Source organism: Phyllostomus discolor, chromosome 2 (genome assembly GCF_004126475.2).
Source record: "Phyllostomus discolor isolate MPI-MPIP mPhyDis1 chromosome 2, mPhyDis1.pri.v3, whole genome shotgun sequence".
NCBI lineage: Eukaryota > Metazoa > Chordata > Mammalia > Chiroptera > Phyllostomidae > Phyllostomus > Phyllostomus discolor.
This window is the reverse complement of record NC_040904.2, coordinates 184,259,633-184,278,609: the sequence shown is the minus strand read 5'-3', so window position 1 is coordinate 184,278,609 and position 18,977 is coordinate 184,259,633. Positions and strand designations below refer to the sequence as shown.

Here is an 18,977-nt window from a genome sequence, read left to right as displayed (position 1 = left end):
CCGATACTCTCAAATCATAAGGAAGCCTTCTCTTCACCACTGTACCCTAACAAAAATCTGGGTTTCTTCTGAGGACACTGCTCACTTTTTATATGGCATCTGTTTACCTTTTCTCACAGCTCTGGATATTTATCTGTAGGTCCTTGCTCCTCTTTTAGCTTCCAGACCATTTTCTCCACTTCCTCCCCTCCAGGACAAGCAGCTCCAAATTTAACGTCATCAGGTCGTAACACTCATCTGGACTTCACTGCTGCAGTCATACCTACCCTGAGTTACACTCTTCATTTTCAATGGTTTTAGCTGTTCTCTTGTGTTTCAACATTGTCTCTGTCTTCAATCATGCTTATTTCTAACATACCCAGAGATGAAATCTCAAACTTCAAAAGCCCCAAAATTAACTCAATTCTTCCCCCAAACCTTTATCTACCCAGTCTTTCTCATCTGAGTTCCTTTTTTTTTTTAATATTGCACATCCAATTGTTCAGCAAATCATGTTGGTGTGAAAAATATCTGTACACAGGCCTTCAAATAACTGGCCTATATTCTGTCCAGCTACCAACTTGTATTTTTTCCAACCTACATTCCAGGTTCCTTGTAGGTACATTCTGAATTACAGCTTCTCCCAGTCTGTTCCATCCCATTCCCTTTATATTCCACATAAGTAACCATAATATATTGACACTCACTTCTCCCATTCTTCCTTTCTGTATTCTCCTCACTACTAGGGATTCATATGATTTTTACATATTGACTATAATTTCAATGGGATAAAGAAAAAGGAGGAAGATAAAGAAGTAGGTAAATATTCATTCTATCCTCTTAAACCCAAAACACTGCATTCTCCAAAAGGCTCTTGTATTGTATCCATAAGTTATAGAATAATACTGAGAGTAGATTCAGTTTTTTGTTTATTCATTTTTTATAAAGTAGATTTAGTTTAAAATGTGTACCTGAATCTTATTAACTTCAGTTTCACAACAGAAGCTACTTTTAAAAAGCTTCATTCTCTAAAATAGTTTATGGAGAACTCATGCTCTCGTGTTAACTTCAGGCACCATGAGTGGAATGGACAGTGATCCACGGAGACCTCCTGAACCGGGGAAGTGTTCCTTTCACAATGTCTTCACTACAAGCAGCCTTTAAGGACCACTGTTTTTCTAATATCACCCTTTCCTTCTGTGGCTCAGACACTTGTTTTTAAGTGAGTCCCCTGCTTTGAATTGCTGAAAAAAATTCCAACAATCTTTGCTGCATAATTTTTAATAACCTGATTCAGTTTGGCAGTACTCTGACCAAAATGAACAAATATATGACGTAAATAATAAAGCAGGGAATGAACTGAAAGCATATGATGGCACGTTGATGAGTAATCTATTTTCAGAGTCACATATGGAAGGAATAGGAAGAGTTCAAGAACAATTTCTAAATAAAACAAGAAGACATAGGCTTCTTTTACTTGAAAGTAATAATATAAATGAAATACTTAAATAATCACATAAACAGGATGAGAATTGCAATCTCTAAATAACCCTAATATCAAAGCAGAAATTTAATAGAATTAAGTAGATTTTCATAACAGGAAATCTTTAGAATCGTTTGGAAAAGGAAATGCCAGAAATACACATAAGTTGAAAGAGAAATTGCTGTTACAACATGCAAATAAAGCTGGCTTTAACAGCCTGTTTTGAGGGTTGTTGTAAATGTCCTTCTGAGGAAAACCACAAGTGCCATTAGAGTGTCAGAAATACCATCAGAGAACATGTTTTCATCTTCAGTACAAAAATCTTTTTTGAGGTCCTTAGAGACAAGGAAAAGTTAGCTGCAGTACCTCTACTGATTTTAAAAACAACTAAGTTATAGTGTGCACTCCAACTCTGGAAACATGATATAGTAAGGCATTACAGTTTAGTTTTGAATTCATCATTATTCAAAACTTTGGAAATTTGGTCCATTTCTTGGCATTCGTTTTCCTTCCCTGCAATCGTTGCCTCTACAGGCACAGTTCCTGAAGAGGCATTGTCACCAGGTAGATCATACTTCCTCAAAATAATTAGGATCAAAAGGGCTGGAAAAAAGCTTAATCCTCTCAGTGTTATTGGCAATCCAAGGTAGAGGTATCTATCAAAAAAAAATGTTAGAACATATTAAATCTTACATAGACAGTGTGATGAATACAAACCCGTTTTGCATATCTTTAATTATATTAGTATTTTATTGCCATAAGAACAACAGCAGTTAACTGTTTTGCATGTTGACCACACATAAGCAACTTTGTGAAACTTGCTTATTATTTGTTAAAATGGTTTTCTTTGGAATTTTTCATCCAGAAAATCCAGTTTTTTTTCTTCTTTTCTAATCATTTGCTGCTATTTTTGTTTTATTTATATTGACTAGCCTCTCCAACTTAAATTTAATATTAACAGTGATTGCACTTTTATTCCAGTACTTAATATGAATGCTCCCAAGGGATCACTGTTGATTATCATTAGGTCATTGAAGGTTTGGAAGACTAGCCTTAAAGGCCTCGAGACCTGGTGTTTTTAGTGATGGGAATTTTGATTGACTCAGTTGAAATAACTATAAAAATGTTCATGGTTTTTACATATCATAGTAAAATTTTGGTAATATATTATTTGTTTAGAAAATTCTCATTTAATATGCTTCCAAATTATCTCAAATATACAAGTAACTGTACTTATAGTCTCTTTTCTATTCTTACTAGTGTTCATGTCACCTCTCTTTGTCTTTTCATGTAATTGTCATTATTATATTTAAGCTTTTCAAAAACACAATTTTAATTTTTTGGTTTCATCTATTAATTTCTGCTTTCTATTTTCATCTATTTCTCAAATTTTCTTTTATTATGAAACATTTCAAGAGTACATAAAAAATAAACATCCTTACTCACCACTCAGGTTTTTTAAATGACTAAATTTTGCTACTTTTATTTCGGACCACTTCAGAAGAAAATACTAATACATTGAAGTCCCCATGTGCCCCTGTGATCTTATTGCCTTCTAACCCATCCCAGATATAACATTATGTTAAATTTTGTGGATTTTATTCCTAGTTTATTTTTATAGTTTTACAACGGACAGTTACATATTCATGATATACACAAGTATTTTATATGTTTTTACATTTTAAAAATTTGGCAAAATACTGTGTTTTATTCTGAAAACTCCTGTATTAGCTCACCATTTTTAAACTATGTTTGTACATGCAGTTTCGCTTTATTTTTTAACTGTTACACCATATTCCATTGTATGAGCACACCACATTTATTAATCTAGCTTCCTATTGGACACTTTTTTTGCTTAAATTTTTCTAATGTCTACATTACTTCAATAAACTTCCTTTTACATGTTTCCTCGTGTGTGTGAGCAAGAGTTTCTCTAAAATATAGCTAAGGGTCTCAGATATGGAGGATGAAACTTTGTAAATATTGCCCAATAGTTCTCTTCATGGTTTTTATTTACCATCAGTAGTGCAGGAGAGTTCCTATGCTTCCCAGTTATGTCCCACCATTCTTTATTGTCTATAGTACCTCCTGTTGTAAGGAAAATTTTGAATTTTGTAAGCAGCCACGTTTTCCCACTTCTTGCTCTGTAGTTTATGTTTAATGTCAACCCAAACCAAAAGCAATAAAGATCATAAAGATATTATGAACTATTATTGTTGCTCATAACGTATTAGCTATTGGTCCAACTTTTATTTCCTGTGAGTTACATGTTTATTTCTCTGGGTAAATTTTATGTCATTCTTTTTCTTTCTTACCTCAATGGTTTATAATTTTATTGTGATATGTCTATTTATATTTATCCTACTAGGCATTTGAAATGCACTTTTGATCTGAAATCTTATGTCTTTTTTAAATTCCAGGAAATTCAAAGTCATTAGTTCTTTGATTTATTGTTATTTCCTTCATTCTGTTTTTTAAAAATCTTCTGAAATATATAGTTAGTTCATTGTTCTTTAACATTATTTATTTGTAGTTAATTTTCACTTAATTGGTTCTGATCATTAATTTACATTTTAGATAAATTCTGTACTCTCTTCCAATTCATCAGATTTCATTTTAATCACACAGAGTTTACATTTATAACATATATAGAATTCCCTTTACTATCTCAGTGCTATACACTTAATCTCTAATATTTCTAAGTGTTCTTTTTGATATTCTCATTTTCTCTAGTTTTTTCATCATTTCTTATTCACTTTTAATGGATAGTGAATACCATCCATTTACCATTTTTAAACCTATTGTGCTGGTTTAAAATATTTTAAAACTGTCATCATTTCACCCCTTCATCCTGTCACCTTAAAACTCTTAAATTTAATCTGGAATCAAGTCATGTTTCAATTGGTGATTTATGTGCTTATTTTTTGAATATTGGATTTATTCATGTGTTGTTACTTTTGAGTGCACAAGCTCCTTTGGAGTGTTTTGTTGTTGGTGGTGGTTTTGCTTTGCTTTTCTTGTTCCATTTTGTTTCATTCACTCCTTCAAATCTGATAAATTTGCCTTTGTTTTTTCCAATTCCCCAGGTTTTTAGGCCAACCTAGTTCTTACGAGGGTGAATTTTCACAGTGACACTGGGAGCACTCACAGAGGACACACATCACTTGCTTTAGTTCTTTGGTGTGTCTGTGTGATATTCCCTCCCAACTAACACAGCGATGATCTGCAAAAGGTTGTTTTATTTTTAAACTTTTTTACAATGAAGTTTATATTACTTTCTTTGAGCTGTTGTAACAAAGCACCACAAACTTGATGGCATAAGCAAACCAAAAAAATTAATCTCTCACAGTGCTAGAGGCTAGAAGTCTGAAACCCAGGTGTTGGCAGTGTCAGGCTTCCTCCGAAGGCCCCAGGAAAGAGTCCCTCCTCTTGCTAAGATTAGCTGCCAGCAATCCTTAGCATGCTTTGGTTTGTAGGTGCATCCCTACAATCTCTTCCCCGGTCATCATATGACATTCTCCCTATGTGTCTGTGTCACTGTGTCTCCTTTCCCTTTCTTAAAAGGACACTAGTGATTGGATTTGGGACCCATTATAATCCACTATGACCTCGTTTTAATTTAACTAATTCCATTAGCAAAGACCCTATATCCAAATAAAATATTCTGAGTTTACAGCTGGACATGAAATTTTGAGGAACACTATTTAACCCAGTCCCAGGGTGTTCTGTGTTCTACCCCACTATTTGGATCAAAGCATTGACTCTGGGTCTAGTTTCTTAAGAAGTACTTTATTTTTCCTCTGGAAGCTGATGTCCCAGAAGCCACTGCCTGTTTCTAGGCTTAGAGTGTTCCCATACAGCCTTTGAACTCAGCTGTGTTTATTCCCTTTATGTTTCCGTTCAATTTCTGGTTCAGCAAAACAGGAAGTCCAGGATGATGTTTATTTTGTCTTTGAACATGGATATGTCCCCTTTGGAATTATAAAAATATGTAGCTTACTGAATCACCTATCAGATTGTTTTTTTGTTGTTGTTGTTTTCTTTTAAAATTTGAGTTCATTAATATTCAGTCTTTTTTTAAAAAAAAGATTTTATTTATTTATTTATTTTAGAGAGGGAGAAAGAGAGGGAAAGAGAAACATCAATGTGCAGTTGCTGGGGTCATGGCCTGCAACCCAGGCATGTACCCTGACTGGGAATCAAACCTGCAACACTTTGGTTCGCAGCCCGAGCTCAATCCACTGAGCTATGCCAGCCAGGGCTATATTCAGTCTTTTAAATATGTACATATTTAAAGTTCTAAATATGCCTTTGAGTACTGATTTAACTTCATCCCATAAGTTTTCTTATTTCCTGTTTTCATTGACATAGAGTTCCAGTTAATTAGTTTATTATAATTTGTTCTTTCATCCATGAGCAATTCCAAACATGTGGTGTTTGGCAATATTTTTATCATAGATGTCTCATCCTGTAACAGGGTACAGCCAAGAGGGGGGCCCCAAATAAGGATTTGGAACAGGGTCCGGAACTCAAGTTGTCCAGGAAATATTAGAAAAATATATAGGATGTCATCACCCCTCCCCTCCACAGGTTTGAGCTGGGGGAAGGGACACATGGAACAGGACCATGCAGAGCTGTTTTGTACAGCAACAGCCTTGCAGCTAACCTCTGACATGGTCATTTAACATATCTATAACCTTTAACTGGTTTCATAGATGTGTTAAATATCTGTGGCCATGCTTTGAGTCAGGGGGATGGAAGTGACTTCCACCCAAGATGTAACAGGGAGGCAACTCTCCCTGGTTATGGCGCCTGTGTGAAAGCTTGGAGATGACTGGCTCCATGTCATGGGGCCACGCCTGCCCAGACTCACTATGACAGCCCAGTAAAGCTGGAAGGATACAGGAATGCTGGCAGGTGTAACTGATTGTAGGAGGAGTCGGAAATGGGACTGTAGAGGAAGACTGGTGCAGGCATTTAAACCCAGATGCAGCAGCCATTCGAGAGAGAACCACGTGGCCTTGGCAGAATGGGGACCCTCGCAGCTTTGGCGAGAGTGAGAACCACGTACATGGCTTTCGAGTGCTCCCTTTTGCCATCTTGTTTAGGAAGCAGGAGAGACTTTGCCTGGAAGAAAAGGAGTGAAAGGACTCATGCTGGTGGGCCATGAGAAGGTGCCACATGGCTTTGGATTAACTGGAGATACTGGCGACAACATAGCTGATGGTGCCAGGAGCCTGAATCACAGACTTCTGCTTCTTTTCCTGAGATACGATACCCCAGATTAGGGCAGAGGGAGAAGGAAGGACTATGTATGTCTGTGGGTGTCCTAAGGGACTTTAATATTTTAATGAAGACATTGGGTCACTACTTTAAGTCTGTATAGCTTTAAATAAACATGTCCTTTCCTTTTCACAAATCTCTGGCATTGAAAGACGTCTTTCCTCTGGTGGTGGGCATAGCGAACCTAGTGGGGAGTCCTTTCAGTAATAGTATATCATACCCCCACCCTTGGCTCTGTTCTGTAACAATTCCATTGCACCAGGGACAGAAAACAGGTTGTAAAGTATCAATACTGGGATTTTTTTTAAATTTTCTTTGTGGCATAGTACCTGATCAATTGCTATAAATGTTTATTATAGATATGAAAAGAATATATATTCCAATCATTGGGTTAAAAACTGCTATGTATCTATGATATAACTGTTATGTAATTTGGTGGGCCAAATATTCTGTATCCTCACTAATTATTTGTTTATATTTCATATTCACTTTTTGGAGAAGTGTGTTGAAATTTTCTACTCTGATTTTACATTTTTATTGTAATTTTGTAAATTTTTGTTTTATATATTTGAAGTTATGTTGATATAGATTTATATGGGCTCATAACTATTATATATTCTTGGTAAAGTGTTTACTTTATTATTAAGTAATATCCTATTTAACTCTGTTAATCCTTTTTACTTTAAATTCTGTTTTGTCTCCTAGTCATTAATATAACTACAGAAGCTTGATTTAATATATGCCTGGAATGTCTTTTCTGACCTTTGTCTTCAACCTTTCTTTGCATTATAGTTTTTAGTCTGTATCTCATAAACAACATATAGCTGGAATTTTGAAAACTCTAATGTGAAAGTCACTTAAAGAGCAATCATTTAAAAAGCAAATTCAATTAGTTATATTTATTGTGAAACCTGGCATATTTAGGCTTACTTTTTTAAACTCATTTTGTGTGTTGTGATTTTCCTATTTCTTATTACATTGAATTTTTCTTAATATTTCCCCCTTTCTATTAATGGGAATAAGTGTAAGTGATCGTTCTTAATTTTGGCAAAATTTAAAATTAATCAGTGTTCCTGTTCTCAAAAACTACAAAACAGTTTTAGATTTTACCTGGATTTCAAGCTAAAGGGTGAGTTAGCCACAGTTCCACTTATGCTGGCAGGAGGTACAGGACTTCATGGTCAGAGACAAATGACTTTTTTACTAACATATTTAATGTCCAGGTTGTTTATCCTTAATCCCAAGTCCCAAAGGGGTGACACAGAAGGAAATGCCAGTGAATGTGGTACGCACAGTGGATTTAGGTCACAGCTAAGAAATCCTGAGTTTAGGAAATCCCAAACTTTGGACTGGGTTGCAAGTAAATCTACCAACATTAGCCCCAGAAGGAGATTTTATCTTCATGATCCTGGACACTCTGCTCCAGAAGGAAACACTATCTATATCTTCCAAGGACAGGTGCTGTTTAATCATCCTTGAAAAGGGAGTCCAGAACAAAAGTCCCTGCTAACAAGCTAGGCAGGAATGCAAGGGGGCCATGGAGAATTTCCTACCGACACTATCTACTTCTTGTTTCTATACTATATTAGTTTATGGTGAATTTTCTCACGAGTACACTTTATCAGCCATCCTAATTAATCTGACTGATAGAGGATAGTACCAACTATATAATCATCTTGTCTGAAATAGCATTTAATTAAGGCTACTATCCACAGGATTCTAAGTAGCAGGATGAAGACAACCTACACTAGTAATCCTTGGGGTTTCTCCGCTATGATGCAAATCCATTGCCTGCACAGTATGTGGCTGGACCCGCCTTCACATTACCCCTGTGGCACCATGGGAAAAGGTGAACTGATGAAAACATGAATCTCAGGCTGTCTGCTCTCTTCACTGTTCTTGAAAGCAAAATCCTTGACAGCCCTTTACTGATCAAGATTAGATCTTAGAATGTTTGAAACAAAACTAAACTGTTTTCTAGTAAATTAAAGATTTTTCTTACTGCCTCATCGGAGCTTAACACAAAATTAAACCAGATTCAGGTATCAAATGAAAAAGAACTTTTTGTTTTGGATGGTATCAAATCAATATCAGAAGGAGAGGAAAAGGAACAAGGGGGAAAAAATGAAAAAGAACTTCGAGTAGAAAGATTAACAATGGAAGAATTTTGTTCAAAAATAGGTTAATATTATCACGTGTCTTGTTCAAAATCATATTTATATTAACAAAAAAATAAACCTTTAAGAGACATGAAGACTATTGTGTCAGTGAAATTTAATGAGGGAGAAGTATCACTTTGGAGATCAGAGGTGGATGGTGCTAGGAGGTGAGGATTCAAGCTAATAAGATACTAAAATGATGGAGCATGAAATGGGGACACTTTAGAGCAGCGATTTTCTACCAGTGTGCCACAGCAGGTGTGTGCCGCGAGAGTTTTTAAAGCATGCAACACCTGAGTATTTAGTCAGGGGCACTGACCTCTTTTCCCACAGATTGTCAAATAAAAAAATGACAACCGCCAACACAGCAGTAGCTGTCCAGTGTGAATGAATCAAAATTATACCTATTTTTGTCATGGATTATATTTTTCGCTGCAGAATTTTAGTAATTAGTGTATGTGTGCCATGAGATGAACAAGGTCACTGTGGAGAGTAGTGTAATTTGGATAGGTAGTTCATGTACCTTCAATCATGCATTGACTGCAACCCAGTTAACAAACCACATTTTGAAAGTCTAGGTTGAGGAAATCATCCATGCTTTACCTATCAAGTACTTTGAAGATATTGAGGAAATAAAATTGTAGTACGTAAATAAAAATGGAGATATTGTATACATATCTATTCTGGAAACAAAGCAAAAAAAGTTGACTAGTCACTTGACAAAGAAAGTATTAGACACATTGGTACCATTTTATGCAGCCTATGCTAAGAAAACAAGTCTGAAAAAATTATCTTTACCTGAAGGTGGTAGAATCATATATCCTGCATGCTCCTGACTCACCACATTTAAAAGTTGGCCAGTGTAAACATGTGGAGTCCATTAAAGCTCCAAAATATATAGGTGCAGGGATTCCAGCTAGAAAGAAAAAGAGAAAGAAAAATCCATGAACAAGGTAAAAATTAGGATACATTGTTTTGTTTCGAAGTGTTTCAATTTTCTCTATTTGTAAAACCAACAAGTTTAATAAAACCTAAATTTAATACTTTAAATTTTATTTTTAGAAATTAGAAATTACTTTTATCCTTAAAGTTTCTAGATTATAAAGGATCAGTAATCTTATGGACAAATGCAACATAAAACATATTGATGGAGAAAATATTAAATTAACGATTACATTTTTATGTAATGTTTGGACCAATCATATATACATTTTACTTTAACATAGCATTTTCTATTTATTGGATTTTCAAATCCAATAGATGAAAAGTAAAATTAAGGCCAGATGGGACTTTTTTAAGTAAAAGTGGGAAGTTCTCTATTTCTTCTTGTACTCCATTCTAATATGAATTATAGAGCACTGTTTAAAGCAGGAGGGATGTAGAGATTGCATTTACTTCGAGTTTAGTAATGGTCTGATACAATGTTGGAAAAAATATAACTACTTTTACCAAATACTCTTGTGGAAAATGTATGTAATCCCACACCGAGAGACTTCTGCTCAGGCTTGATACACCTAAAGAATAAATGAGTAAATGAATAAAATCCAGATCTTAAACTCTATATTATAATATTGGCAAGAGATTGAGAAATAGAGATGTGAAAACAGCTAAAAGCATAATTAAGTACTTGTCTTATTAGGGAGTAGATATTAATACTGAGAAGTTTTGAAACTGATGAGAGAAACAAAAGCATAGCTAAGAAGTTCAATAATCAGGTTAACCATTTGAAAGACATAACTTTCAAAACAGAAGAAGAAAATCCAATATATACCATGGAAAACAATAAAAAGAAGCAAAGAGAAATTTAAATAAATAAAACACATAAAATAAAATGACAAAAAGAGCCCTATCACAATAAGTATAGTAAACATAAGTAGGTTAAATTCACCAGTCTCAGATTCCAAAATCAGATCTAGCAAACTGTTTATGAAGTGAAATGAAAGAATTGAAGATTAAAACTAAAGGAAAGGAAAATTATATAACAGGAAAGAAACAGAAACCTAGCACTGCAATTTTAATAAGAAACAAAGTAAAATTTCTTAAAAGAAATGATGAAAAGGTACAGGAAATTGTGTGCTGGTAGTAACAGAAGCATAGTGGTCAAAGGCACACCTTCACCTACAATATCGCCTCCAAATGCATAAATTTTAAAATGACATAATTATGAGGAGAAATACATCAGAAATGTTTAGATATTTTGACACACATCTCTGAATTGCTGATGGGTTAAGCAGACAAAAAAAAAACAATTATGGATTTACCAAATTCAGATAATGCCAAGATTTACTTCAATCCAAGAAATAAGGAAACTGTATACCCAAAATGCAGAAGATACACATAAAACACTAAAAAATTATCCCTGCATTAAGTGCCAAAGAAAGCCTCAATATTTCTCCTCAAAACTCCACATCTTTCAGATTGTGTTCTCTGAACCTAAAAATAAAATAATAATAATAAAAATATACCTATGAAAAGTTTCTGTATATGTGGAAGCTATGTAACACACTAATAACTAATAAACTAATTTTAGTTTGTGGATACTTATGACTAGAAGAAGTAGAAAATGGAATGAAAATGATAAAAATAAAGGAAAATGAAACAAGAGAGAAACCTTACTCCAATCTATAACAATGAGGTGCTATGGAACTGAGAACCAGGACTAACTTACCTCTGCTTCTGAGTTCTAATAAAAGATGAAGAAAGGAGAAGTAAATGCAAACTTTGTTTGTTAGGCGTGTTTAGAATTATTTATTAAGCATGAAGAATACTGTGACTGGGAGCACACAGGTACAATACACCAAAGTTTGAATCCTACATCTGTAATTTCCTAGTTTTAGTAAGCCTTTCATTATTTGTGTCTCACAAAAAGCAGGTAAGGGAGTTGAGCATTTATTATTATGCCCACTTTTTATTTTTAAAAAATGTGGAGCTTAGAAAGGTCCAGTGTCCTGCCCAGTGCCCTGTAGATAGTAATTGGTGAAACAGAGGCTTCAAACGGCTTTACTCTGCTGTCTTTACAGGTCGGCCCATAGGCTAGGAGTGGATGCTAGGCAACCACTCTCTGCCTACAAAATGACTGTTTGATATGGTTTACCTCAAAATATAAATGTGTCTCCTTTTGTGTTAAACAATAAGAATCTCACTAAATCAACTGTAAGAAGTAAGGAAGAAAAGAAACAAAAGGAGAAGCCAACAGGTGAACATTTATAATGCTGCCTTTAAAATTTCATAACACTCAATAATGCTTAATGCAAATTCTTAATGAATGTTAGAGTAGAGCACTGAATTCTTAGATACCATGGCTCCAACTGGCTTTCTTAACAAGTTACCTTAATAAAAGACCAGAAAGGAATCTAAATTTTTTTTAAAAAGCAATAATTTGTGTACCTCAAAAGAACCATGTATCCAGGAATGGCAGATAAAGAATAAATGAAACTGCTGATGGACGACAAGATTAGAAAGTACTGGAGCATCATGGAACATTCAGGCCCTTTGCCACACAGCCCAAGGACTGCAGATGCGTTTCCTGAGGTTTGAATGCAGCTACAGTTTTGGAACACCTGACAAAAATAATATATGATCCTATTTAGGGAAGAAAATTTTAAACACAAATGTCAAATATTTTCCACATCACCAGTTGGATCAAGATGGAGACTGTTTATGTCCTTTATTCTCATCTCCTTTTTGGTGTCTCTCAGGATCATAACAAAAACCAAAAAATAGAAAGGTCGTCTCGGAAAAACTGTATTAGTCTTTAAATATAGGGTCTGGCACAAATAAAACCCCGCATTATTATAAAATCTTTTATCACAAAATGATAAGCATGTACTTTTGTAACATAACAATATCACACTCAAGCACACCATATGACATTTTAGGTGAAATGTTCAAATTCAAACTATGAATTAACACACCCATATTATGACCCTACCCACCACCCTCAGGCAGGCCTTACTTCTGCTGAACCCTGTTTATGGAGTAAATTTGCAGCACCTCAAGCTATCCTGAAATCATGCTTTTAAAAATATATACTGTCTTGCCACAATACGAACAAAATTTCTTTCAGAATGTTCACTTGAGATATTTAGATACTTAGGATAAATAAAGTTTTGTTTCAAATAATATAGTTTATTGAAAAACAGACTAAAGTTAATCCTTTTTGAATTCTTATGTATCCAGGTTTGAATAAGAATCAAGGTTTATATTTTACTTTGATCACCATCTTGAGGCAAGAAAACACACCTAATTCTATCGTGTAAAGCTTTCAGAATGTGAAAAACACGGAAAGTATGTACATAGGCACAGGGAAAAAAAACCCAGTTAAACAATTAGCTGGATAATTGGGATCAAAACTGCCAGCTTTATATCAATGATAAAAATTTTTCAGTCCAGATTATTTTTTAAAAAATTACCTGAGTAATAATGTTGACTGCTATGAAATTAAATATCAATGCTCAGACACTACAAAGATTTAAAATAAGCTTTAGAAAATAAAAGGTAAATTGAGTGAGCCTATGAAAAAAGTTTATTTTTTCCACAAAAAATTAATTTGGCTTTAAAGAAAAGCTTTAATTGTAATTGTATTGAGTGCAGGCCCAATTCACAGTTGGAAAATGCCAATGCAGGTCATAAAACAAAATTTCTGTTAAAAAATACAAAATGACGATAGGTCGTGTTACCATTTTTAGTCCCGTTCCAACGAACGTCTCACAGCCAGCCAGACAGGCTGACATATAGGACAGCCCGTTGCTCCCGCACACGGGGTCCCACGTTTTCGTCGGACAGTTGCAATCCACGTTGCAGTCAGCAAGGATGGCATTTCCTGCATGGGAATCTGGTTGCATTCTGAAATGATTTAAAATAATGCCATGAATATCGAAGGGCTGTTAGGGAATTTTCTTTTTTTTTTTTTTTTTTTTTCATTTCAATCCTCACTGAAATTTCTCTCTTCCCTAAAGTAGAAAGAGAAATGTTCCAACCATCGATGTGTGACCTGGGGACTACAGATATGGCAGAAAAGTCATGATTTAGTTCAGATAAACAAACAGCCAATCAACAAGCATTAATTGAGTGCCTACCATGTGGAAAGTGTTTTCCAGGTATTATGGGAACTCAAAAATAAACTTGACCTCATCCCTGTGGTTGATCCATATGGTGGAAATTAACAAGAGAGATCACATCTTATAAAAGCAAGTTCAAAGGCTCACTTTAAGATCAAAATCTGTAAGTTCAACATATTATATACATAATGCATTTAGCTCCAGAAACATAACTACATGTGTAAACCAATACATTCTTCCAGTATGAAAATGAATCAGGAACTGAAATCAGAAACAACCAGTGTTGCCATTTTGATGGCCGCCCATGCAGGAAGCCCACCCAGGGAACATGGACAGTCATCAAGCCCCTCCTACAGCCTCACTAAAGCAGGGAACCAAGCTAGGGCCCCTGCTTTACTGTTAAGCATAGCCTCTGGCTCCACCTAACCAAATAACGCAGGGCAGCCTCAGAGCCTCACCCACAGTACTGCCGGACTGTGGGGCCAACCCTGCAGCACCGTCCAGCAGCAGAACCCAGCCTGTGCCCCACCCAGTGGCTGAACACAAGCTGCAGCCTTGTTCAGCCAGGGCACCCAGGCAGTGACCCCACCTAACCATGCAGCAGGTCCTACAGCCTCATTCAAGGAGAGAATGGGGACAGTGAGCCTGCTGGACCGGGGAGCACAGCCTCTAGCACACGCAACTTTCCTATAGACCCAGGTAACCCTCAAAGTACATATCTAAAACTATTCGATAGGGAGACATAACTATACAAAGAAAATATAAGAATTTGTATATGAATTAATGTATCCTGCATCAGGATTCAGTTATGCTAAATTTAAGCCTTTTGTGGAAACATGTAAAGGCCATTGAAACTGTAGAGTCAACTCTTAATTTTACCCATTTGTGGGAGTATAAAATATATGGGTAACATATCCTACTGCAACCTAAAACTATAAGTAGTTTCTTTTGATATCCACTTTAATATCTACTAGGATACCACAAAGACACACACACAACCATAAACTCACCAACCCTGTGATATGTTCCCAACCTCTTTAATAACCTGGAGCCCAATGTACAGGTATAATTGGCAGATGAAGGAAAGATGAAAGATCGTGGATTACTGACTGCCATTAACTCCAACTAGTAGGTGATTTGGTCATGGGTAATCACTGGAGAAAATATGTTATTAACTATTCAAAGTGTGTAACATTCTTTAATAAAAAACATACCCTTTATAAGAGGTGGTTAAGCCAGCAACTGCAGAATGATCACAGGCCATGAGAAAACATAAGAAGTAGAGAAGGTAGTCTATTAAAGACAACCAAAAGGCTATGTGGGCAGCCTTTTTGACAGTAATCTTGAACTTTTTCATAATTAAACCACCAACTATGTATCCAAAGCATATTGGAGGTAAGTTATAAATACCTATAAATGCAAGAAAAATGTTACTTACAATGTGATTTAGCAAAGGAACAAATATGATTTTACTTTCATTTAACATGTCTTGCAAACAAAACCATCTAGGTCCAATTCACAGTAAAGATGGCTGGCTGAATTTTATCCCTACTTAATTACATATTATATACAGAGATATTTTTAAATGTCCCTCAGTGTCAAAGTATATTCTCAAGGCTGTTATTATCACTCAGTTAATTAATTGCAGTAGGCTGGAAATGTCTTGTAGGCAAAGATCATGATCTATATATCTCTTCTTAGGATTCAGGTGGGAGTGACAAGTCAAAGCACAACAGTAATTTATGTTTCCATTTTGGGATATATATAGATATGATTTACATATTTTTTCTGTTGTTTATTCCCACTTTGGTTGTTAAGAATTTGACTCACTTTCAGGTACTTTAAAAGATTACTGCTGAGCCTGTGACTGTCAAGTGTATCTACATTTCATGTCTTGTGGCTACTGCTGCTACCACCTACACCTGCCTGCAAAAAGAGAAAAAGAAAAAGGAAGATACAGCCTGAGGCTGCATTCTTCCTTGTCAGCCTCTGCTGACTGGATCATATCCTTGGGAGTAGTTGTTGAAAAATCCATCCTAGAGCCCTGCACTGGAATCTCGGATTTGGTGTGGCTAAGGTGGGCACCAGATACCTGAACTATTCACAAACACTGTAGGCCATTGGGATGGAGATAATCTAGGAAATTCACTTTCAAAACTGTAAAAAGATCCCTGAAGAAACCTGTTTGTGTGGGAGGCAGTGCAGGGGTGGGAAGGGGTGGTTTGGGGGCTACAGAAACACCTTGAACCACCAGGGGGAGCAGGGGAAGCTTGGAATTCATGACTAGGAGCAAAGAGTAAAATCTTGAAAGTAAAACACTCCTAATGAATTAACTCTTGCCTTCCTTTTTTTCATTAATGGATTGCTTATCTGAAAATTGTATCTAATTTGTGCATTATTCAAGATTTCCACAAATATTTTGAATTCGAGTTCTGACTGGAGAGAGAGAGAACAGAGAAGAAAGCCAGGCTTTCTCTTCCTCCCTACCCTTTGTCGATTTCATTGGAGAACAGAAGGAAGAAATGTACCAGAGACAGAAATATCCTAACAGATTTTAATTTAGGAGTTCCCTAGATGCATCCTCACTCTGATTACCATTTCATGGGTGGGGGAGGGGGAGGAGAGGAGGAGAATGGACTAGGAATGCAGAGAAAAACAAACATACCAATTAGAAAGACTGCATCAGAAGTTGATTTTCCATATTGCTGTTCCAGATATTTAGGCATAAAGAACATCATATTAACAAATGCATTAAACTGTATCACACTTACTAATATAAAAAGCATGTAAATTGGGTTGCAAAAAAGAATTTTCATGAATGGTAAAAAATCTGAAATGAAAGAAAGCAACAGTGTCAAACTAATTCGACTTTGTATTTTATGATTGACTTTCTCTGAAACATCAATTTCCTCTCCAAATTGTTTTCCTGTTTTATAGTACACATATTGTTAAATTGTTTTACCCCTTAAAAGCTGAAGTTATGTCATTGTTTGGAGGACCTTCTTCTAATCAGTGACACAGTTGACACAGTGACTACGTAGGCATCACAACACAATAGTTTTGTTTTCACTAATTTACTATTATATCTTAAGGAAAAACTATAATGTGACCAAAATATTGCAGTATTTGCATCATTTCCTTTTATCTTTCTCTTTCACCTTCTATTAATATCCTCTCTTCCCTAGATTTTATCTGGCATGGAAGATGCTTGTTCTGATCTCTCTAAAGTCTGGAAGAAAATCAATTTGATAAAGAAGTTCATACTCTGATACTGATATTATCAGTCCTGAACATTTAAAATATTGATAAATAAACATTTGGGAATTCATGGGATATAAATTTTCTCAAGTACCAGGTGTTTCTTTGTTTCTTCAAAACATCAGTTTTGGTGGTTCTGTCAATGGTTCACAACAAAATGTGCTTAAAGCCAGTTACTTGGGTATCTTTTAAAATACCAAATTCCAGGACCCATTCCCTAAGTCCTGATTCATTAGACACATACCAAGGGCTGCGTAAAGAATTTAATCAAAACTTGTCCCTGCTTATGTGCACTGACAAAACTTGAAGCCAGATTTGTAGCCCATCTCCAGGAAGTGCCCTGGGAAGTAGTCACACTGTTGCCATTTGGTGTCCAAGTCTCACTTACATTTTCTTTTTTACTTTCCCTCTCTTCATGTTTTCTGTCTTAATTACCCTGCTTATTCTGCATTAACCTGGTTTGCTTAATAAATTGCTTAAAAGTGCATTCTGGAACAAAGTATCAATAAAGCATTCGTGGGAAGAAATTAATTCTGGGGGTAGAATTCATATTTAGGAATAAAATACATAGCAGAAGAGACTCGTGTTCAGAGGTCTTTGAAGAGTTTTAAGTCACCCATTTTGTTGACATCCCTGTTCTCACAGAAGAGTCTCAGCAGTTCAAACTCTTTTCTGTTGATATATGCTGTGAGCTAAGCACATGATATATGCTTACTAAGCTAAGCTCTTTCCTAGTTGGGAAAAATGACCTGACAGGCCACAGACATATTCCATGTTAATATCTTCTCTCAGCCCGTATCATCCCTTTGAGAAGAGTTGTGATATAATCGTGATGACTAAGAATTTGCAAGATTCTGAATTGGCTCCTAATGATCCAGAAAATATTAAATTATGTTCAATTGTGGTTTAAGTGAATCTGTAATTGTTAATAAAAAGACTGTGCAAATTGGTATTATAATTTATGGGTGATGTAGAAGTAACAGCATCAACAATAGTAATACTAATACTACTAACAGTAATAATAGTAATATGTACCTAAATATTTTTTACCCTCACACAACAATGCTATAACTACTATTATTAACTAAATTTTACGGATAAGGAAACTTAGCCCTTCCCTACCTTCTAAATGAACACTCCTTAAGAATTCCAAGGCCCAGGCCATATTAATTAAATGCTCATACTAATTAAATTGGGTCTTGGGAATGATAGACATTCCAGGCATCAGGAATTTTAAAAATTTCTCAGGTGATTACAGTATGTGACCAAGTTTTAAAATCAGTGTTCTTGAATGCCACATACTTAGACTCTCTTAACTTAGTTCCCCACTGAAATACCTTCTGTAAATCACCCTTTGAGCTTCTATTGACGACCTATACCAAAGAAAAAGGTATTGTTAAATGAAATATGCTTCTGCATTTGCCAGGAAACAACTGGTTCGATATCACCTATAGCATACATCACATAACAATTACTTCTTTTTTGCAGTTTGTTACTTGGGAAAGATTTTCTCTTCAAAAGCAGTTGTTCTTCCTTCTCTCAAATATAGAGAAGGCCTGTCACATTTTCTTTTTTTGGCTTAACTTCCAGGAATCTCACAGCTAAACTAACATTTTTGGTCTCAGAACTATACTCTTATTTGGATTAGTGTATTTTTTCTCCTTTTGTTCTTAGTTTGAATTTCTTTTTTAAAAATAATTAGACCTTTAATGTAAATGGGACTGAGTAAATACATAAATAAATAAATTGCTTGAG

At 35.3% G+C, this 18,977-nt stretch overlaps 1 protein-coding gene across 4 annotated transcripts in view; it reads right to left on the bottom strand.

The window, feature by feature from the left end:
- Nucleotides 1-350: 350 nt before the first annotated feature.
- The window catches only part of SLCO1A2 (solute carrier organic anion transporter family member 1A2), a 71,936-nt gene continuing 53,309 nt past the window's right edge, over nucleotides 351-18,977 (bottom strand). For 3 of the 4 annotated variants that reach the window (XM_036019268.1, XM_036019269.1, XM_028532673.2), the window contains 7 exons: nucleotides 16,630-16,794; nucleotides 15,179-15,374; nucleotides 13,584-13,749; nucleotides 12,292-12,464; nucleotides 10,354-10,418; nucleotides 9,703-9,820; nucleotides 351-2,118 (listed from right to left, as the gene is read on the bottom strand). In XM_036019268.1, coding sequence (XP_035875161.1) covers nucleotides 1,899-2,118; nucleotides 9,703-9,820; nucleotides 10,354-10,418; nucleotides 12,292-12,464; nucleotides 13,584-13,749; nucleotides 15,179-15,374; nucleotides 16,630-16,794 — 1,103 coding nt within the window. In that variant the 3' untranslated portion in view covers nucleotides 351-1,898. The remainder of the gene's footprint in view (nucleotides 2,119-9,702; nucleotides 9,821-10,353; nucleotides 10,419-12,291; nucleotides 12,465-13,583; nucleotides 13,750-15,178; nucleotides 15,375-16,629; nucleotides 16,795-18,977) is intronic. The other variant, XM_036019270.1, reaches the window with a different exon arrangement.